Raw genomic sequence first — 23,758 nt, 5'->3', positions numbered from 1 at the left:
ACCTTATTGATGTGTATGAGTTTCAGTCACAGGCATTCCACACATATGACATAATTTAAATGACGATAACAGTGCATTGGTAAACACTATAATAATTATTAATTATTAACAAAGTTGACTGTTCTTTCGCATTTAATTGTCTTTTTTCACTCGTTTCATTTTCCGAGTCTGTAAAATTGGAAGGATTATAATCTTCTTCGGAATCTATGTCGGAGTAACCACTATTTTCTTCTGACTCACAATACTTCTGTACATCTGAAGTCCCACTTCACATTGAACACTTCAATGGATACTCATTTCCACATCTTCTATTTTATCAAATTCAGATGTCTCACATTCTGATGTGGTGCTAATGCCAAACTTGGGGCTTTGTATTAGTTCTGAAACAGTTTCTTCCTTATGGAAGAAGAATCTCTTCTTTTCGGTGTTTTTTTTGCTCAGGATGAAATATAGCATCATCATTCACTCACGGATGTTTAAATTTACCATCGGGCAGATGCCTTTTTTCATCATATCTGTCTGACTGATTAAAATCTTCATTTCGGAAATGTATGCCACAGATTACCGAACATGATGTAGGAATGAATTTTTTTTCGCATTGTACACAAAATTAATTTCCTGTATACACTTGGGAATTTGTCCTTGTCCGGAAAAGAATAATAACAAATATTTTTATTTTTGGTACAGCCATAAACACTGCAAGAAGGCATTGTTACCATAAATAAACATGAGTTAGTCAGGAATAATTAGACATCAGAAAATTTTTAATATGCACACCAATATTACTCAGTTGGTCAGTAATATTACAGTATAATTAAACACCAGATAATGTTTTGTATGCACATCACAGACTCACTCACTCACTCACTCACTCACTCACTCACTCACTCACTCACTCACTCACTCACAGCCACCGCATTAAATAACACTGAACTCTACTGTATGCGTTTATCACAGCCAAAACCAACAATAACACTGAAATGCTAGCTGCCAGCTGTCTTACTGGTGAGGCTGATGAGCCACGCTTATTGCACAGTGACATCATCGCAGCGAACAACTGCTGATTTATTTAGTATTAGTATTTACCCTCTACCAGGGAATTACAACTATAATATGAAGAATTAAATTACAATTAATATTAAATTTACAATTACAATTACAATTACAATAAAAATTAAAATACGACAAGATTACCTGATTAATGAAAGCTAGACATTTTATCATAGAAGTTAAGAACAAAGAATATTTTTGTATTTACTGAATTACAAATTAAACCTAGAATAACAAAATTCTATAGTGATGAAATTACCGTGGAGGGAATATAATGGTGAAGCAGTGCGCAGTCTCGCCCGTTCGCCTGCTACGTGATGACGTCACGCGGGAAGCATTGCAGACTCTCTCGCAGCTTGCTAGCTTAGTTCAGCTCAGCTCCGTAAGGTTTTGGAAGTGGGGTAGGTTAATTGATTATGAATACCAAGAAGCTGTATTAACTAGTCCCTTCCCTACTAACGTCTTGTCAGGAACGTGATGTGCTCCCAAAGCATAGCCGTCTAGACATGACGTCTTTGTAATCCTGCGACTTTTATTGACAGTTTTCATTCAAGCTGTCAAATGCAGTTTTTTCAAGCTGTCTATTTAGACTCTAAATTTTAGAGGGTTGTTGTATGTTGTAAAACGATCTTTCGTGAAGAAGAGGAGTCATTTTCCTCTAAATATACATGAAAGGTTTTCCAGAATTCAAACTGTTTGAATAAAAGTGCATTGAAGTTCTGTCCTGCATTCCAAGTGGAATGAACAAAGTTTAAGAAAGGGAGTCAGAATCGAGGTCTTGTAAGAGTTATTGGCAGTAAAGTGACATGACAGAAAATGTCTGTCTACGAAGCACAACATTTACATGGTCAACATAAAGGAAAAAAGGGTAACAATGAAGGGGAATAAACAGTGGTGAAACTGAGGGGCGTAATAGAGTACAATAACGTTATGTTGTGGGTTAACTGTCAGGTCAGCGTCAGAATGAAGTCTTATATCCCTTCTCCATTATGGGAAAATAGTAAAAAAACTACAGAAATGTTTCTTCAATATAATGTTTATGGTACTTTTCAGCTTTTCAATGTCTACGTAATTGCATGTAAGACCGTGAAGGGAAGCAAACCCAGGAAGGAAAGGATCTATACAAATCTTCGACTAGACCTGGAAGGAGGCATTTTATAGAGGGTTAACCTTGCCTAACTGCAATGTTAGTGAAAGGGGAGGGGATGCTGGAGTTACGACGACAATATTACAGACAAACTGTTGGGCTTATTCCCCCTCCTCCCGTCATATACCTACCACCCACAGAAAAAGAAGCCAGCGAGAACCTGCAAAGTTTGTAAATCTCACAAGAAAGACGCGAAACAACGTGGGAGTGCAAACAATGTTTTGTACTGGAGTCTTTCTAAGCTTACTGTTCAAATTGTTACCAAATTATGAGTATAATATCACAATTTGTAGTAAAAGACCCATGTTTATTGCAAACGACCTCCACCTGCCTTTAAATGCCACTTACCGCACACCACCAATTCACTGTCTGCGCATGGAGATTTAAATAGAGATTCCAGGCAATAAACCCGTCCTTTTAAATCTGACTGCATGAACTTAAAGGTAGCAACAAGCAAACTTTAGAAAGAGTCAATAATGAACATTTGTTAAAGGCAGGTGTCGAATTAATTAAGTTCATTCTGGTGTACTGTTTTCGTTAGAAGATATCTAAAGTTCATGGACTTAACTCGGTTTGATCCATTCAGGGTGATGGACAGAATACGTTCTGAATCAGACCTTCGATTTGAGGCTGGCTTTAAAGAGGCTAAAAATGTGAATTGCAACAAATGTCAAGTGTAGCATGATGAAGTGTCCCTAAAAGAAGGCAAATTCGGAAAAAACGCATTTTCGATAAAATGTGGACTTAACGCGTTTTGGTTCCGAGCTCCTCAAATACATTCAATAAAGTTTCATCATCAACATTTTTACATTACTTAAAAAAAAAAAAAAAAAAAAAAAAAAAAAAAAAAAAAAAAAAAAAAATCATTCCAGTGATTCTGCATATTTATTGTAGTAAAATACTCCTGCACACAATTTTAATATCTGAAAATTTTTTACACAAATTAAGTCCACAATTTCCACATCTGACATTAATTTTCATAATGTGAATGACTTTCTTGTTAGCAGCTAGTACTTGAAATAGATCTTGATTCACCCTCACCAACCATTTCTGTATTATCTTCCTCACTACCACTTTCTTTCTTTAACTCCGCCGGTAAATCAATTTCCAATAGCACTATAATATCACATTCACCCAAAAACATTAAGGCTGCTATTATCCACAAAACAACTCATGTCTATGTTCTGTATCCCTGAATACAACTAGATTTGAATAAACACCAATAAAGAAAGAACAAATTTACCAACTCAAGTTTCTACACTGCAAGTAAATGGTAATGTGGAGAATTGAACAGTAAACGACTTTAACGACATTACAAACAGTTACAACAATGGACAAAAATCACAGAATTCAAACTTGAAAATGTTTAAAAGTGTAGGTCATATGAAATGCCAAGGGTGGGTAAAATCTGTCCACTAACAAATACTTCAAATTATTAGTCTGCTATATTTGAAATCTAAAACAGAACACATGTGTGTATACTTTATCATGTTAGAGACAAATAGAGTAAAGGTGAAAGCTGTCAGATTTCATTAATTGAAAAAAATTTAGAGAATAAGAAGGGTGGGCAATTTTTCCCAATCGTGATAATGTTAGGGTTAAGCGAGAAAATAATTATATTATGCCCATTGATTGATGCCTTTTTTGCTCCTCTATTGACATTCGAGACAATTGAATCCTTCATTTACTGAAGCTTTTTCTGTCTGGAAGTTGTTAAAAGATACCACAGCTTTAACATTTATGAGACATGTAATTAAGTCCTTTTAGCTTAGAAAGTTTTGAAGAACTATGAGAAAATTATTCCCTTCTGCAGAGCGACTCATATGTGAAAAATTTTAACAATATGATACACAGGAACATACCAGTTAATAGTTATTATAATTATATAATTGCTGTAATTACTTACGTTTCGTTATTTAGGTCTAATGCACTATCCTCTGATGCATGTTCGTCTGAATTGGTTTTGGAAGTGGCCTGAACAGTACATGAACTATTGGCAATGATGTCATGAATTTCTTTTCTCCTTCTCCGTTTTTCACATCTAACCATTCTCAGATTATCTGTTGATTTTCGTTTGAAGTAAGACTACGCCAGAACTTTTGTGGGTACAGCATCTACTTTCAGATTACGACTGTTTTTTGGTTCACAATTTAGGAGTTTCTGCTTTAAAAGTGCTTCGTAACTTGACTCCTCAAAATGAAGTGAACATATTCGAGTTGAAACACCATTAAGTCTTAATATTTTTACCCCCTTTCTTTTCCCTCAAAGCAATCTATGGAATAAGTCAAACAATAAGTTTAACATGAAAATATATTTTGCAAATGAGTTGCGAAGCAAATAAAATTTAGTAACACGCGAGAAAACTCATCGTGCTGTAAATTGACTTCATCCTCCCTTCTTCAAGTATGCAACCTTTGTCTTGCCAAGTCTTCATTCTTCGGAAACCTGTAGGCCTAATATTTTATGTCAGTTCCTTTTGTTTTTCGATTGTAACTCAAACAACCAGATACTGCACATCCAGGCATGCTAATAGCATGTGTCACATTAATAGCATTACTGATACAAGAAAAACATTCAGTATATATATATATAAACAAAGAATTAATACCGTGCACGTACACACAAGAGCTGTTTGTTTTGTTCCTCGAGCACTGCTGCGCGAATTAGAGCGCCGCTGCTGCTTCCCAAGTGACGACATGCGCAGTACAAAACGAGTTTGAGTCAACCGTCTGCTACACCATTATATTCCCACCACGGAAATTACCGGATATTGAAATATTTTGTGATAGATTAAGAGAACTATTTACAAGAAACCATGTCTGAATGAGTCTCAATTACTGACCAAGTGCCTAGTAAGTTTGCGTTTGAATTCGACTGTCCCTGATGTTAGCAGGTAACGAATTCCAGAGTCTTGGCAGGGCTATTGTGAAAGAGGATGAGTATGAGGAGGTGTGATGGGATGGTATTGTTAGTAATGTTTCATGGTGAGAGTGTGTGTTCAGATTGTGGTGAGAAGGAAGGTAAGTGAAGCGAGATGACAGGTACGAAGGAATAGAAGAGTTCAAGATTTCGAAGAGAAGGAGAAGTGAATGTAAATTTCTTTTCTGATCTAGTTTAAGCCAACCTATTGTTTCCAGGGATGGAGTAATATGATCATATTTACGAACATTGCTTACAAAATGTACGCACAAATTATGAGCACATTTAAGTTTCGTTTTGTTGTCTCTGGAAAGGTCAGTCAGTAAAATGTCAGCATAGTCTGATTTAGTGCCTTGGAGATTGAGAACGGTATCGTGTTTCGAGTTACGGTCTTCAATACTGCTATGAGCTACACATCCTCTACATCCTGGTTGAGTGGAAGAGAAGGCCTTATCTCTACCAGGCAAAATAGAACTACTATTACTACTACATTATATGAAAAAATATTTGTTTGGTTCAGTACTCCTTTAAATTCGAAATTGTCTTATATTCTGGTAGATGAGGTAATTACAGAAAAGAACACAAATACATAATTGAGAAAAAAACATTACAACAGATGAGATTTTTGTAAATTCATGTAAATCAGTGGTTACCGAACCTTAAGTTCATACTTAATTTTGGTGGAGCCTCGAAAATGTTTTGCATTATTTAGGCTAATAAACATATTTTACTCCATAAATAATTGGATAATGTAGTGAATTAAATATTCTTAATAAATTGACAGCAAAATAAAAATTTAGTTTTAGCTTTGAATATAATCCGAAAATACATGACTGGGAAGATATTTTATGTTGTATCCCATTTTTTTCTGAGAAAAATTAAATTAGTTTACTTACCATAAAGTTATTAATGGGATGGTTGATATTACTTTGCATCTATCCATTGTACCATGACATTAAGCAAGGCTGTAATAACTGGAACACGAATATTTTGTCAGGTTCTGCCACAAAATCAGACCTCATTGCATTTAGAGCTTGTTGCACTTTTCTTTACTTTGGAACTGAGTATCTTTGGTGTCAGGATTACTAATTGAAAGTTAATTATAGTGCACTACACTACATACATATATCAAACCTGGTTTAGAGGAAAGAAGACAGATGTACAAATAAGACTGCAAATTGGTAGTGCCATAGATATAAACGTAGTGTATCAGTATCTATTCAAAATTGAAGGTAGTGTTACAGGCATATATATGACTACTCAAACTCTGTCTCATCATCAATAAATTCGATGTTTTCACCCATGCTGGTGTCATTTACAGTCTTAAGATTCCTGTAAAAGTCATGATAAACAGGAGGAATCAGTGGTAAGAGTTTCATTAGATCATTATACTTGGACAACTTGATGCAGTGGCCACTTGGGTACCTGAGGTTGAAAGTGATACTGTGCTTGCTTGTCAACCCCTTCTTCTTATGTTTACTTTTATCCACTCATCTCGATGGCCATACGTATAACTGAGTCCAATAATCTCAGGTTCATTTTTACTTACAAAGATGGAGGTAGCATCCCTGAGAGTTACCTCACCTCATCTCACTACATCTCGCCAAAATATTGTAAAAAATTGCACAAAATTGTAAAAATTGTAGAAAATTACTAAATTGTAAAACTACAGAAATTTGTAAAAATTGTAATTGTAATGTTGTAAAATTTTGACTTGTTCCACATCTTAAAGCTTCATTGCTCATGTAAGATCTATGGAATAAAATGAATGAATGAATGAATGAATGAATGAATGAATGAATGAATGAATGTACTGCACTACCTGTGATTGATTTTTTCTTACACAAGGCTTTTCTGCAATGGAGACAGATCTTTCATGTACTCCTTTTCCATTCATATCACATGGAATGGTTTCTTCTTTCTGGCCCTCGCAATTAGGTCGCACTCTTGATCAGGGATGTAAATGTATTGGGTGTGACTTTTTCCCTTTCGATCACACCAAAGTCGCGATCTGAAGCCATGTATGTATGCCCAGGTACAAAGAACCTATGAGTAACACTATCAAGAACACTCGTTTTCTCCAAATGAACCCACAAAGATACAATAAGGAAATTCTTATTTTGTCCTGCACATGAGTCTGTCGAGACAATGAGATTACGTCTTCCATTAGTAAGTGCAGGGATGGCCTTGAAGAAACAAGAACCAATTTCATTTGAGCCTCTGGAGGCACAATCTTCTGACCAGACACACATAAATGCCTCACCCAAGTTGTACGTCCAAAGCTTCCGAAGATAGAAGACAGTCTCTGTCGGAATGTGTGGTGTTGGTAGTGCCTGCTGTAAATCTGCCGTCAACACCACCACATCACTGTCCTCTCCCTTACTTGACTCGTATCTGCCTCATATCGTTTTTTTTCCAGCATCCAAGTTAGATAGATGCTCAGTATTTTCATCATTTTGCGCAGGAAATGCATCACAAAACTTGCATATGTCGGTTACTGTAAGTTTAAACCTGATGTTAAACTCAGAGTTGAAAATATCTCGGTGCACATGTACCTTTAAAGGCAGTCAGTTTCAACACAGTGGCTTTCATACAAATTAAACATTTCCTGAATAGAGTGGACATTTGAGATGTACGTCTTATTTGGGGTTCTTGATCTGCTGTAATGTGATTGGTAGTTTGGAAATGATTGTATGTGTTTCCTGATCTCTTTTGTCCTCATCCTTGATTTTGTATGGCCGACTTGTATGCCTACCTCGCTGATCTTGCGAAGGTGTGAGACATGCCATCTTTGGAGATGTTGATGTCATATTAATGTTTTCACCTAGAAAGGGGAAACTGTGTAAAACTCACACAAGAAACACGTATAATAATAATAATAATAATAATAATAATAATAATAATAATAATAATAATAATAATAATTGTTGCTGAGAGACAGCTGAAGAGACAGTGTTAAATAGAATAGAAAATAAGAGTTTGAAGTGGTTTGGTCAACTAATGAGAATGGGCGAAGATAGATGGCCTAAACAAATTTACCAGTGGAAACCTCCAGGAAGAAGAGGATGAGGTAGACCAAAAAGAACTTGGGACAACGAATTAATGGAGGTCATGCATAAGAGGGGGTTGAGGACTGAAGATGCACAAGACAGAAGGCTTGGGAGGATTGGTACAGGAAGACGGAAGTAGCTGTAGCATCCTGAATATATAATAATAATAATAATAATAATAATAATAATAATAATAATAATAACAATAACAATAATAGGCGTAGCTTGTCCTGTTTGTAGTCTCCGTACTCTCACACAAAATATTGACAACAGGGCTTTCTGGCACACAGGAACTCGCCGATTGTTAATAAGAACACAGTCCAGTTTCTTTGCGAATAGTCTGGATTCACTCCGTCCTTTTTATAACCCTTCCTGTTCGTACATTTTTCAATAAGGCTAAAAAGGTAGGTGTTCTGTCTGTTGTAGTCCCCATATCATAGAACTCTATAAAGAGCGTGTCTTTTTGTTGAGTGGTAAGGCTACTGTATTGGCATACCGACTCGGGCATTCGGCAACACGAGACCAAATTCATCCTACACTTTTCTTAACACGTGCTTGTGCGATGTATTTACATATTCCTGCCCTCTATTTCTACATATTTTTCGTTCATTCTTCACCCACTCCTGAGGGTCGTGATCATTTTCTAACTCACAGCAGTAACTTCACTTTGCTCGACATCAATATCGTTAGCCACTCCACTCATTACAGACACTATTCTGAGACTGGTTGGGATATGCAGATCTACCACTAGGCTAGAGCACGGCAAGCAGTTTTACAGAAGCAAAGAATACAGATTACAGCCAAAGGACATGTCCCAAAACAACAAGAAGTTTCTCAACATGTTACTAGATCGTAGCAGTATACAATTCTAGCGAAACATGCATTTCGACTGTGGGTTGGGATCTGCCGGTTTTTCACTGAGGTACTCAGTTATAGTGTGAACATCTACAGAGAGACTGTCAGCACCAGCCTGCAAAGAATTGCGCAAAATATGGGCTGAGCACCCAACCCCTACAAATGATCTACCCAGTTTACATTTCAATTTGTTAAAAACATTATTTTCACCTCTTCTACCTAGACTTCAAAATTTGTATCAGTGTTGTCCCCATGAAGGTAAGATATTTTACCTTCAATGTTGTTCTGCTTCGTAATATTGTGAATAACACCAGAGACTGTATCAGAATTTTCATTTTGACATTAGACTACATCTGCCATTTTTTATTGAATGCCCTCAACTTTATCAAAAAGACTGCACTATCATAGGAAATATCTTATGATATTTGTGATTACTGGCATCTGTATTTATGCACATAAAGTCTGATTCTGAAAGATTCTCTTTCGGTTCTGCCTGTATAAGAGGAGAGATTACATTATTTACAATAGCTTCTGTTTTGGTTTTTGCACTGGAAAATGTTTTAGCTACCTTTGAATCATTGAACATTTCTGAAAACAACTTGCTTGTACGTGTGGTGGAGTTATAGGAATGGTGTGTCTGAGTGAGTGGAAAGCAAATGTTGCCTCTGCAACAACTACGTACCTTGCTTCACACTTACTAGTGGTAATAGATCACATCTTGATAGATAAAGGAAGACATACTAGTATAGTAGACATTCGAACTTTCAGGGGGGCAGACTGTAATTCTGACCATTATTTGGTAATTGGAGAACTAAGAGAAAGACTATGAGTAGCCAAGCAAGTAGAGCAACAAATTAATATTGGTAAATTCAATATTCTGAAATTAAAGGACGAGGAAACTAAGCAAAATTTCGAATAGGTTTGCCACTTTAGGAAGTTAGACGTTAATAACGTATGGGGAAAATATCAGAGATGGTATAAAAATTGCAGCTGTGCAGAGCATAGGTTATTATGAAACTAAGAAAAGCAAACCGTGGTTTGATGAAGATTGTTGCATGGTGGTAGAAAGAAGGAAACAGGCAAAATTGGAATTCTTACAGGATCCAGTTGAGGAGACTAGAGATATTTCAATGAAAGATGGGAAGCAAGTTGTACACTTAAGAATAAAAAGAGAATTTACTTGAAAGCAAAACTGAATGAGGTAGGAACAAATAGTAAAAAAAATATTCGGGATTTATATAAGAGTATAAAGGAGTTTAAGAACAGATATCAGGCAAGGGTAAACATAATCAATGATGAAAATGGTGACTTGCTTGCAGACTCTCATTCCATCGTAAACAGATGGATAAAACTATTTTCGGCAACTACTAAATGTACATAGGCCAAATAGAAATGATCAGGACGAAATTCAAATACTGCTGAGCCATTTATACCCGAACCCACACTTTCAGAAGTCGAAATTGTGACAGAAAATCTGAAAAAGTACAAGTCCCAGGTATCGATCAAATTCCAGCAGAATTAATACAAGAGGATGAAAGCACATCTAGCGAAATTTATAGACTTGTACTTGCTATTTAGGAAAAGGAAATTGTACCAGAACAATGGAAGGAGTCCATAATTGTACCTATTTTTAAGAAAGGAGACAAGACTAACTGTGGTAACTTTCGAGGAATATCACTTTTCTTGACGTTGTACAGAATTTTGTCCAATATTCTTTTGAGAAGATTAACTCCGTACATATATGAACTTATTGGGGATCATCAGTGCGGTTTTAGGCATAATAGATCGACTATTGATCAGATTTTCTGTATTCGACAGATATTGGAGAAAAAATGGGAATATAAGGGCACAGTACATCAGTTATTCATAGATTTCAAAAAGGCATATGACTCAGTTAAGAGAGAAGTTTTATATAATATTCTTATTGAACTTAGTATACCCAAGGAACTAGTTCAATTAAAATGTGTCTCAGTGAAACTTACAGCAGAGTCTGTATAGGCCAGTTTCTATCTGATGTTTTTCCAATTCATTGCGGGCTAAAGCAAGGAGCTGCACTATCACCTTTACTTTTTAACTTTGCTCTAGAATATGCCATTAGGATAACAGACAGGGTTTGCAATTGAATGGGTTACATCAGCTTCTTGTCTATGCGGATGAAGTGAATATGTTAGGAGAAAATCCACAAATGGTTAGGGAAACACAGGAATTTTACTTGAAGCAAGTAAAGAGATAGATTTGGAAGTAAATCCCGAAAAGACAAAGTATATGATCATGTCTCGTGATCAGAATATTGTACGAAATGGAAACATAAAAATTGGAGGTATATCGTTCAAAAAGGTGAAAAAATTCAAATGTCTTGGAGTAATAGTAACAAATATAAATGACACTTGGGAGGAAATTAAATGCAGAATAAATATGGGAAATGCCTGTTATTATTCGGTTGAGAAGCTTTTGTCATCTAGTCTGCTGTCAAAAAAATCTGAAAGTTAGAATTTATGAAACAATTATATTACCGGTTGTTCTGTATGCTTGTGAAACTTGGACTCTCACTTTGAGAGAGGAACATAGGTTAAGGGTGTTTGAGAATAAGGTTCTTAGGAAAATATTTGGGGCTAAGAGGGATGAAGTTACAGGAGAATGGAGAAAGGTACACAACGCAGAACTGCACGCATTGTATTCTTTACCTGACATAATTAGGAACATTAAATGCAGACGTTTGAGTTGGGCATGTAGCACGTTTGGGTGAATCCAGAAATGCATATAGAGTGTTAGTTGGGAGACCAGAGGGAGAAAGTCTTTGGGGAGGCCGAGACGTAGATGGGAGGATAATATTAAAATGGATTTGAGGGAGGTAGGATATGATGAGAGTGGATTAATCTTGCACAGGATAGGGACCGATGGCGGGCTTATGTGAGGGCGGCAATGAACCTTCGGGTTCCTTAAAAGCCATTTCTAAGCAAGTAAAATAAGTAGTAAGTTGCTTACTGGATGATGCTGACTTTAAGGCATCTCTGTGTTTAGCCGTAAGAATGTGATCTGTGATATCACTTATCCCTCCATGTGTAGTTGTAAAGTAGCAACTGTGAACAAATATAGTTCTCTTTTAGAACACCGCACTTCTGATAGTTTTAAAAGAATGGAAACCTATTCTTTTTCTAACATTAAAAATAATTTCAGTCAAACCTATCTGCAGAATTTACATTCCACTTCATACTTGTTGCGACCTCTCTTCATTGGAGGGAATTCTGCTGTCTTTAAACTTAGTTTTACATTTTGGTGGCATAGTAATAATGAATGACAAGAGCCACTGTTGAAACAGCAAAACAACCTGAAGTGTTTGCTGCTGAACATTTAGCCAAGCTATTTTAGTATAACGAACTAGCTTGCCAACACTAATCGTTAAATTTAAACCAAAATGATTGTAGTCAAGTTCTTAATCAATTAATAATAATCGAATTTTAATATGGTGGTTGAGACTGAAGTTTCAAATACATTTCATAGTCAAAATTACATATGATCATTATATATATATATATATATATATATATATATATATATATATATTATATATTCTGTAAATCCGGGATTTTTACCAAACCAGCCAGGACACTTTTTCCAATCCTCAAACTGGGACAAACCTGATTTTCTGGGACATATGACAACCCTAGATATACACCAATATAATTAAAAATATTTGTAAAATCACGTTTCTTGTTTATAACATATTGAATTGTTATAAAACAACATGTGTTTTTTTCAATCCTGCACCCAGTGTTTAAAGTCGATTAATCGATTAAAGGTATCTGGTGAAGCGATTAAAATTTTGAGTTCTCTAGTTATTATTCATTAATAAAATAATTTATTACCATTTTATATTATGGCACTTTTTACGTTACTATGTACGTTGCTACAGAAAGGTTTAACCTTCTTGAAAATCAGATCTTAATATAGTAGATTTTTGCTATTAAATGTCTCTTTGTTTCACTAATATTAACATAAAGACACTCGATATACGGTAGTACTTAATATAAACAGACTACATGATATTGTATTAATTTAACTTCCTCTGATGAAGAAATATCTAGTGAGTATTGATGAGCTACTGCTAACTGAACCATGGCGAAATATGTGTCATTTTAAGCTATAAATTTTATTATAAACACGAACCTATACATACAACACTGAATCTTGGGACTAAGGTGACCTGAGTCTGTGACCCAATTGCTGATAGCAGTGTTGTTGCATTTACTCACTGATATGTTCTTTATGCATCTGTTGACAGTCAAGTTGCCATTTCATGATAAGAATCTAGGTACTCATCTATTACATACATTATATACATACATGCATTGGAGGGTGATATGAAGTAAGTGAAAAATAGTGTATTTTGTTGTGAACTCCAGAGAAAAACAAGTTTATGAAGGAAAATATTTCTTTTCCTTGGTGGTTGTCAGTAATCATTATTATCAACTGGAAGTTCATGGCTGTATTTACAGAAGAGTAGCTCTTATTGTAAATGCAGATAATGCGATGGGTCATTATCATTTCGTATTTCCACTCATTCGAAATTATTTCATTTGTTTAACATTCTTTGTAATAATGGTTATTAAAGGAGAAAAATTCACTCCGGAGCTGGGGATCGAACCTTTGTCCTTGGTTCTACCTATCAAGTGCTTTACCACTGGGCTATGCCGAAGTTCAATCCACAGCATTGGATCGAATCCCTCTTCTCTAGTGTTTTTCCCTTTGTGGCCTGACTCCATGTTCAACATACATGTTGATATATATTAAGTCAACTGTCATTATACAAGGAGCACACTCATTTGGGTGACTTGACGGCCGAGATTCCACAGTATATGCACTGTTGGGCGAAGAATCTACATAAAGATTAATTTTTGGTCCTATGGAATTTATCTGTTATGGTAACAATAGTTATTAGAAGAGAAAAATTCGCTCTGATGCCGGGTCCTTGGTTCTACTTACCAAGCACTCTAACCACTGAGCTATGCTAAGTTCAATCTCCTCTAATAGCCATTGTTACAATAACAGATAAATTCTGTAGGACCAACAATTAATTTTTACGTAGATTCTTCGCCCAACAGTGCATATACTGTGGAATCCCGGCCACCAAGTCACTCAATTGAGTGTGCTCCTTGTATAATGACAGTTAACTTAATATATGTCAACGTATTATGTCGAACATGGAACCAGGCCACAAAGGTAAAAACACTAGAGGAGAGGAATTCGATCTGGTGTTGTGGATTGAACTTTGGCGTAGCTCAGTGGTTAGAGTGCTTGGTACGTAGAAACAAGGACCAGGGTTCGATCCCCTGCGCTGGAACGAATTTTTCTCCTCTAATAACCATTGTTACCATAACAGATAAACTCTGTAGGACCAAAAATTAATCTTTACGTAGTTCTTTGTAATGTTTACTTGAGACCTATCACTATTAGTATTGGCATTGCTTAATTTGATATTAATTTTGTTCAGTATTAGTGTTACCTTTTATTTATGTTCTTTATAAATCTTGCTTGACATACAGACCAATAATGAATAGGTAAGATAAATATTTCTCTCTAATATTTCAAAATTTAACCTGTTATATTATTTTTATTTACTTGAAAGGTTCACTCAATACAACAGATTCTGAAGAAAGTCAAGATGTGGAGGATAAAGAAAAGCCAACGAACCAGCCAAATGAAGAAGTAAAACTTCCTGAGAATTTGCAAGAAGATTTGAAAGAATTAGTTTTGGCTTTAAAAAGACAAGCATCGGAATCATCAGCAGAGGGCAAGTGCAAATTCTTCTCAGCGGATGTCAACAACATGCTTCTCAGGTTAGAAAATTTGTTTACTGAATATTTGCAAAATAAAATAAGATACAATAAAATACTCTTATTTCTTAAAGTTCGATAGAAGTTTCTTTGAGGTTGGCTTGCAGCTGATTAGGGGAAAAAAAAAAAATGTTTATAAAGGTTTGTATCTTTATATTTTATAATATGCATTGAATAACACTTCGCTGTTAGTGATGGTAAAGGTTGCAACTTTTAAGGAGAAAATGATTTCAAATTCAGCACATTGGTCAGTTGTTATACCATACTAGTAATTTGATTTTACTGTAAAACACCTTATCTTTCCACCAGATGGCAATTTGTAATTGACTGTCATTCACTCATATGTAACCAGTTGCATTATCTGACAGTCATTGCCCACATTGTACCATAGGAGGCTAGTCTTCCTGTGATGAGATGATTATGATGATTTGGAGATTTATTGGAATGCCACAACAATCTGAGTTGGGTGAACCACTGACTTCTAAATATACGTAGAGTAGACATGCATAAAATTTAATTCGAAGCAAAGGGTTTAATAACCTTAAATTAACCTAGCCCTTAATGGTTAAAACATGCATAAAATTTAATTCCAAGCAAAAGGTTTAATAACCTTAAATTAACTTAACCCTTAATGGTTAAAATGTATAGTTACAGCTGAAAAGTTACACAACGTGTAGGCCTAGTTGCAGTAATAAATATAGGTTTTCATTGTAATTACTCACCTCTTGGAATTCAGTGAGAAGGTTGAGCCTGCTTTCCATGGCACAGAGCTTTGAAGTCAGGAACCATAGTCTCAAATCACTTCCAGCTCAAAGTCTGTTTCTGTATTTATTTTTTAAATAGGCATATGAAGAGAATGACTTTTCGCACAAATATGTGTATGAAAAGGGTAATAAAACCATTATGGCTTTATTCGGTAACACTGGGAACTACTTTAAACTCAACCAAAAACCAATTAATGACAAAGATTTATAACTTTTCTGTAACTAAAAATCAGTGGAAATTTCAAGAAGCTGCTCTTTTTGATCTACGCTTAATGTGGATTCTAAAATTGTTGACTCTTCGAAGGGATTGCGAATCCAATTGTTGTTATTGGACATAGCAGGGAAATATTCCCTGAAGGTATTTCCAAGTCTCTTCAAATGTTCTTTAACCATGTTCTTGGCATTTTCGTCCAAAGAAAGATGATTTTCCACTAGGAAGTCGTGAAGGGTATCAAAGCACTCGGTTTGATTGCTATTGAAACATGTTTCCCAAAAATTAAGTTTTTAAATGAATGATTCAAACAGTGTTGCACAATATAAATGTTTATATATGACTCCTGGAGAGATAAGTTTAAACTGTTAATTTTTAGAAAATGTCTGCCAAATAAGCTAAAATCTGAAGCCAGATTTCATCTTCCATGCACTTTGCTTGGTGAAAGGCATGGCTGGTGAGAAAAACGTAAACTTCGTCTTTAAGCTCATACAGTCTGAAAATAGTTCTGCCTCGATAGCCACCTAACTTCAGTGTGAGACAATAAACACTTATAAATGCTTCTCATTTCCTCACAAAGCACTGCAAAGATGCAGGAATTTGTAGGGCGAGCCTTAATAAAATTAATTATTTTCACTGCATCGTCCAGCACACATTTCAATCCATCGGGCATGCGTTTAGAAACAAGAGCCAGTCTATGAATGCAACAATGTCTCCAAGAAGCATTTGGCGCTACCGATTTCACTTTGGCAACAAACCTAGCATAACACCCTGTCATAGATTTCGCACCATCTGAACAAATGCCTACACAGCGAGTCCTGTCTGTTGAATTTTCGCGAAAGTATTGATCGGTTAACTTAAATATATCTCCTCCCGTAATTCTTTCTTTTAAGGGGTTTGCAGAATAGCAGCTCCTCTTCTACAGACTCCTCATTAATATAACGGACGAAAAGTAACAAAATGTCTAAATTGGCAACATCAGTCGATTCTTCAAGTTGAATCGCAGAAGAAGGACTGGCACAAACTCATTCCAAAATTTCATTTTCGACATAATTTGACATGTCTTTAATCTGGCAGTTGATCGTATTGTTGGACAATGGTACCATATTGACTTTTTTTGTGAAAGATTCTCCAAGCATGCACTGTACTACATCATTTATACATGGCCGCACTAAATCTTCAGCTATTGAATGCGGTTTTGCAGTCTTAGCAGTTCTGTAGCTAACACAATAAGACGCTTCAAGAGCATTCTTATTGTCATTGTTTGCAGCGGATACAAAAGTAGTTAAATCATTTTTCTACTCGTTAGCTTTTCATGTAAAAAAAATCAGCAGATTTGTTTACGTGGGTGAGATGTTTAGTTTCTAAATGGCGTTTGAGTAGAGAAGGTTTCAGACTACTGTTAGCAAGAATGTTGCTACAAACAACACACTGTGGTCTTGGACAGTCCTTGTCACCTATATATGAAAATCCAAACCTAATGTAATTATCATCGTACTTTCTTTTCTTTACACATGGTTCACTTTTGTCAGATTGACACACATCACTAGAAGCTGAATGACCTGTTGACACAACACTAACTTTCGATTTTGTTAAACCCTATTTCCCTTTCAAACTTCCACTTTTCAACCAGTTATCCATTTTAATGTGAACGGAAACGATTCTGATACACAACTGACAACTTCATGCATTTGCCACAAGGAAAGATGAAGTAGGCTGTTGTTGAAAATACAAATTAAATATAAGTTTGTTGAAATTCCACATTAACATCTAAAATCAAAGGCCTGACCACCATGTAACTGTTCATTAGTCGGGTCGCGGTATTGTTGTTAGTATTATTAGAACACAAAGTTGTTGTTGTTGTTTTCTAATGCCAGGCATTTGACAATAGTCATTTGACCTCTTGCACTCCAATATTTTTCAAAGATATTATCATGGTCAGCCACTGAAGCACAGATTTTGAGGTGTTCCGAATCCATTTCTTGGTTTGAGTTGCACAATGGGCAGTTTGGGGACTGATATATTCCAATTCAATGCAGGTGTTTGGCCAAACAGTCGTGGCCTGTTGCCAGTCTAAATGCAGCTACAGACGATTTTCGTGGTAAATCTGGAATTAACTGTGGATTAAGAACACAAAGTAACTTGCAGACTAACTGTAAATCAGGCATTCACGGTAAATATTAACTTATTGTGGAAATAATGTGATAAAAATCCCGCTGTTATACATATGTAACACGAGGCATTATAGAGTTAATTTAATTTTAAAATAATAATAATAATTATTAATATTACAATGCCGTAGAAGTGAAGGAAACAATAATAGGCCTAACCTCGAAACCCGCCATTACAGAAAAGTTTTGGTGAGCCCCTGGGAAACGATGGGCTATAGTGAACCTAAGTTGTTGGTCCTGACCCGCATAATTAAAAAGTTAATTATTTCCGTTTATAATGAACCCTCACTTCGGTTATAGTGAACCTTGTATCCTGAAAAATTCTTATTTGAAGTCAGACCTTCTTGTATAAAATTGAAAGAATGTGTTGAAAACAGCATTCTAAGTTTCTTACTCCTTTATTCAAAGAACAAAGGTAGGATTAGTGATTCTTTGACAATTCAGGCAACATGTGACGACCTTGCCTCACTCCACTGTCAAAGGGTTGACATTCTGTTCTCAGGCACTCTACTCTACAATTCATTTTTATATTTCAGTATGCCTAGTGAATTATTAAATAAGTATATAATAAATTTTCAATCTTAAGACATATCAACTTGCAAATGTTTATTTGCTATTTAATAAGATATATGAACGTTTTCGCTGTTTGGGGCATCATCAGATATAACAAAAACATATAATCTGAACCTATAATAATAAATTATGCAAATAACAAGAATAAAGAACAATGTATGTATGCAATGCATGAGATTCATGAGCTTTATGTAAAATGTGAAATAATACAGGATAATTGTTGATATAATCTTTAGATTTGAAATTGAATTGGACGGATATTTTATACATATAGCTCATGTTACAAATAAAATATACAATTATGATTAAAATTTGTCAATAATGTTAAAATTTATGATGATGATTGATAAAATAGATATTTTAAGAATAGTCATTAGTTGAGGATTGTCGTAAGGTATACGATAATTTGCATAGCTGATGTTCGTGTGTTATGTATGTATTTCATTGAAAAACGTTCGCTAATGAACTAAATGTTATTTTATGTCGGAGATTACTGTTTCAATTTATTATCTGACTTGATGACATCTTATTGATTATAAATGACTGTTGCGTGTAATCAGATTTGTTGAGATATTATTTAAAATTAATGCTTGTTGGTTATGGATGTCGTAGAGTATACGATGATTTTCGTAGTAGATAAATCGTAAGTTAAGTATGAATTTCAATCATTCAAGAGATCGTTCGCTTATGAAATGTTGTTTGACGTTTGTGATTACTCTGATTTGATGACATCCTATTGATTATAGCTGTTGCGCGTCATCAGATTTATTTGTATGTGTTGGTGTTGGTGTGTTAGTGGTTTTAAGAGAACAGTATGTAACTAACAGGAGTAAAATATAGAAAAGATGGTGGCGAAAACTTCGTAAGATTCAATAATTATTTAGGGCCGTATTCATAAACGAGACTGGATGTAGACTTCCCAAAGTCGACTTTCGTAGTAAAGTTTAACTTTGTTAAAAGTCCTATTATAGACACTACTTCTGAGACTTTGACTTTGGTAAGTCGAGATTTGACAATCTTGTTCTAATGTTGGTAATCAAAATCACTGCCTTCTAAACGAATTAAATTAATAGATAGTTGAAATAGAGTAAGCATTGCCACAATCAAAGCCATCTTTTGAGTCACAAATCAATGAAACAATTGAACATCGGTACATGTTAAGCAATTGTTGTTAACCGTTCTTGCAGCTTTACATAAGAATAATATTATTCGAGAGCTTATTGTGAAACTAACGTAAGTACAGAAATTGACATTTTTAGGTATTTACACCAATCGATAATAATTTGTTCTTCTACCTGGTCACACAAAATCGTAATTCAGTTCGAACAGTCTTGTATATAACACAGTTCGTAACTACAAAACATGATGGTATAGTTCATCTGAAATAGTATTGCCTGTTAAGAATTTTGTTCTGAATAAACATCTAGGTCTATTGTAGATACATTAGTTTCACACTAAGCCCTGAAATTATTTCATTGTAAAATAATTTTGTTGTGAAGATATGGAAGATAAGATTCCACTAATGACAGACTATGAAAGAGACATATTATCCTGCTGACAGTTGGCAGAGTTACTCCCTGCATGTCTGCAGAAACTACTTAAAAATTATCTGAAATCAATATGCAGAAAACATTATTATGACGACCGCAAGGATTATAAATTAACTGCATTTCCAACTGTATAACCTATCCTCTATAGAATTAAATAGTAAGAATCAATATTAAGCTATTAATCCTTACCTATAGCGTAAAATCGCGATGCAATAAGTTGTATTATTTTACGTCTTGATTACACAACTTTTAACTTGTATTATTTATTGGTGGAATACATAATCCTTTTTGATTATTCATCAATGAAAGTTGAAACATGACGAGGATATTTAATACTGTTTATTTATCAAATCTGTACCTTGATTTTAATTTATAACCTATAATAATACGCTAAGGAACATGAGCAGCTTTAATAATCTCCTGGATGGCTTCAATATTCTCGGCAAATTCAACAATTTCCCAAATATCAGTCATTTTCCTTTTGTCACGAACGAAAGTCAAAGTCAAAGTCTAGATTTTCGGCGACTTCGAAATAAAGTCACGATTGAAGTTTACTTTCCTCAAAGTGTCGACTGTGAATAGGAAAATGGTCAACTTTGGTCCAAAGTCTCGTCTATGAATACGACCCTTAGAAATATTAACTTAAAAATGGAATATAACACAGAGACTTTTAGAGAACTGCAGTTATTAAAACTACAAATACTCTCTTAGCATGCAAAATAATAATTAAATAATGACACTAATAGAAAGTGTTGAAATGATAAGATATTTATGATTAATATTGTTATTAGAAACAACAGGAGCCATTGCTTGCTACAATTCTTTTCCCGTGATGGACACATTCTGTAGTCTTGAAACAAATATTGATCTCGCACGTGTCTCGCAACTAGGCTGAGGCTTTTGGAGATTAAAACTATTCTTACATTTGACGCAAGAATGACAAATTGTGTGTGATATAAGTGCTGAGTTTTCTCTTTGTTAACAAAAAATGAGCCCTATGCATTAAAAAAAAGAAAATTCAAATAGGCCCCATGAACACAATGAATACAAAACTCTTGATCATACAAACTTATTAAATAATATATATTTCGCTTATGCCCAGTCCGTCTTATGTTATAATTCTCTGGGGCAATGCAACCTGTATGGAGAGGGTTTAATCATCCAGAAAGTAATATTACGATTTTCGGTACTTTTAATTTCAATCCAAGGCAATGAGACATTTTTAGAAATTTAAAAGTATTAACCATTATTTCTTTATTTATTTATAAATCAGCTTTTTACAAAAACAGTGGAGAAATGTTTAAATTAAATATTGATGTATCCGAAAAATATAATAATAATAATAATAATAATAATAATAATAATAATAGATACGTTGTGAAATACTATTATTGAAACTGTATTGTACAAGAATTGGAATAAATTTCATTATCACCATAACACTTTCAGTCATTTCATGAAGAGTAGCAGCAGAAAGTGTTATTCATTTTTTCACTACATAACGGCTTTTCATTATGTACCTAGGACCTTTGTGAAGAGACAAGCTTCGTTAAAAGCCTACAAGATAATATACACCAAAATAACTATGTTTTACGAAGCTTACGCCCTTACTTAAAATAAGATATATCTTTTGTTTTGTTACTTGTTCCAGCATTAAAAAATTCTTTTACACCAAACTGACAATGTTAACACGTGTTAAGCACAGCACATTCTGCTTCTCTATAACAAACAAAAAATGGCGATCCACAGTACTGTCAGCCTTGGCAGGGAGCGTTTATCAAAGGTATACAATTTCTCTACAGTATTATAACTCATTGTTGTCGAGTTACGTTGACAAACATGAGTATTCCTCGTGGTTTGTTCAGAGATAAGTAGATGGCAATATTACTGGTTTCTAGGTGACTTGAAAATCTACAAACAGGAAACGAGGCTCATAATCACCAAGAATCATCCGAACACAAAAATCTCACTGTGACAAAGTCACTAATATCTCTCATGGCTATTTTTTCGGTCCTGTGATGGCAGAATATTGTCACACCCCACCTCTAATTTGAACTAAATTTATATTAACTATTTTGAATCTAAACTAAGATATTCTATAAGTTTTAATAGAATATTCAGATAAGTGTGTATTTAAGAAAACAACTTTTTTAGTCGTTTGATTATCATTATTCGGTTTTTAATTTTGAAAAACTATCACATACTTTTTTTTAAAATCATCTTGAAAGAAAACATACTGAACTGTTAATAAAAATACTTACTTACTTATAGCTTTTAAAGAATCCGGAGGTTCATTGCTGCCCTCACATAAGCCTACCATCGGTCCTATCTTGAGCAAATTTAATCCAGTCTCTTCATCATATCCCATCTCCCTCAAATCCATTTTAATATTATCCTCACATCTACATCTTGGCTTTCCCAAAGGTCTTTTTACCTCCGGTCTCCCAACTAACAATCTTTATGCACTTCTGGATTCGCCCATATGTGCTACATGCCCTGCCCATCTCAAACATCTGGATTTAATGTTCCTAATTATGTCAGTGCAGTTTTGTTTCGTGTAACTTTCTCCATTCTCCTGTAACTTCATTCCGCTTAGCCCCAAATATTTTCTCAAACACCTTTTACATCTGTTTCTCACTCAAAGTGAGAGTCCAAGTTTCACAATCATACAGAACAACTGGTAATATAACTATTTTATAAATTCTAACTTTCAGCTTTTTTGAGAGCAGACTGGACGACAAAAGCATCTAAACCAAATAATAAGAGCCATTTCCCATATTTAATTTCCTCCTGAGTGTCATTTACTGTTGGTGCAAGGTATTTGAATTTTTCCAGCTCTTCAAACGATAAATTTCGAATGTTTATATTTCCATTTCGTACTGTGTTCTGGTCACGAGATATAATCATATACTTTGTCATATCAAGATTTGCTTCCAAATCTATCTCTTTACTTGCTTCAAGTAAAATTCCCGTGTTTTGCCTATTTGTAAATTTTCTCCAAACGTATTCACGTCATCTGCGTAAAGAAGCAGCTAATGGATACCAAAATTGTAAGTCCAGAGAACTCTCAGGTAATAAACTTTTTTGATGGTGAGTGAAGGTGTAGGCAATGTTTTCTGTAAGTCCAAAGTGAAACAGCTAGGTTATACTCCTGTTATGATTTTTCTTTGTAAATATTTTTCTGTTCGGTTGCTTTTTGTACTCTTCTCAGGTGCAGCTCTTGTTTTACTTTCAACTGAGCTAAGAGTTGCTCATCTTTCTCATGAGTGATTCTCACAGAAAACGTGTCACACTTATTACATGTGTCGGTATGTGCTGATGAAAACTTAAGTTAAAATGGGTGTTGAATATCTTAACATATCATTAAAGGTCGATAACATCCTTCTTTCTTCTCTATTTTCCATTTTCTTGTAGACACAAATCATGAGGTGATTTAACAAAACAACCATGTAAATGAAATCACTTGCCTGGGTTTTACTCTAAACAGAAAAGAATTTTTGTAAAGAGTATAAGTGAATGATGCCCAGATGCCAGCACTGCACAGTGTGATCACTTACCAGATTTTATCCCAAAGAAGCAAACATCCTTTTGGGCTATTAAGTCCCTCAATTATTCTTAATAACATTCATGGAAA

The 23,758-nt window shown here is 34.7% G+C and overlaps 1 protein-coding gene across 12 annotated transcripts in view; it reads left to right on the top strand.

The window, feature by feature from the left end:
• LOC138703319 (ubinuclein-1-like) overlaps nt 1-23,758 on the top strand; it is a 720,147-nt gene that overhangs the window by 441,956 nt on the left and 254,433 nt on the right. For all 12 annotated transcript variants that reach the window (XR_011333095.1, XR_011333096.1, XR_011333097.1 and 9 more), the window contains one exon: nt 14,648-14,858. Coding sequence is in view for 9 of the 12 variants with exons in the window: in XM_069831096.1 (XP_069687197.1) it covers nt 14,648-14,858 (211 nt within the window). In the remaining 3 variants the exon portion in view is untranslated. The remainder of the gene's footprint in view (nt 1-14,647; nt 14,859-23,758) is intronic.

This window comes from Periplaneta americana, chromosome 7 (assembly GCF_040183065.1).
Source record: "Periplaneta americana isolate PAMFEO1 chromosome 7, P.americana_PAMFEO1_priV1, whole genome shotgun sequence".
In the NCBI taxonomy this organism is placed as follows: Eukaryota; Metazoa; Arthropoda; class Insecta; order Blattodea; family Blattidae; genus Periplaneta; species Periplaneta americana.
Note: the sequence above shows the minus strand (reverse complement) of the source record. Positions and strands in the feature narration are given on the sequence as shown.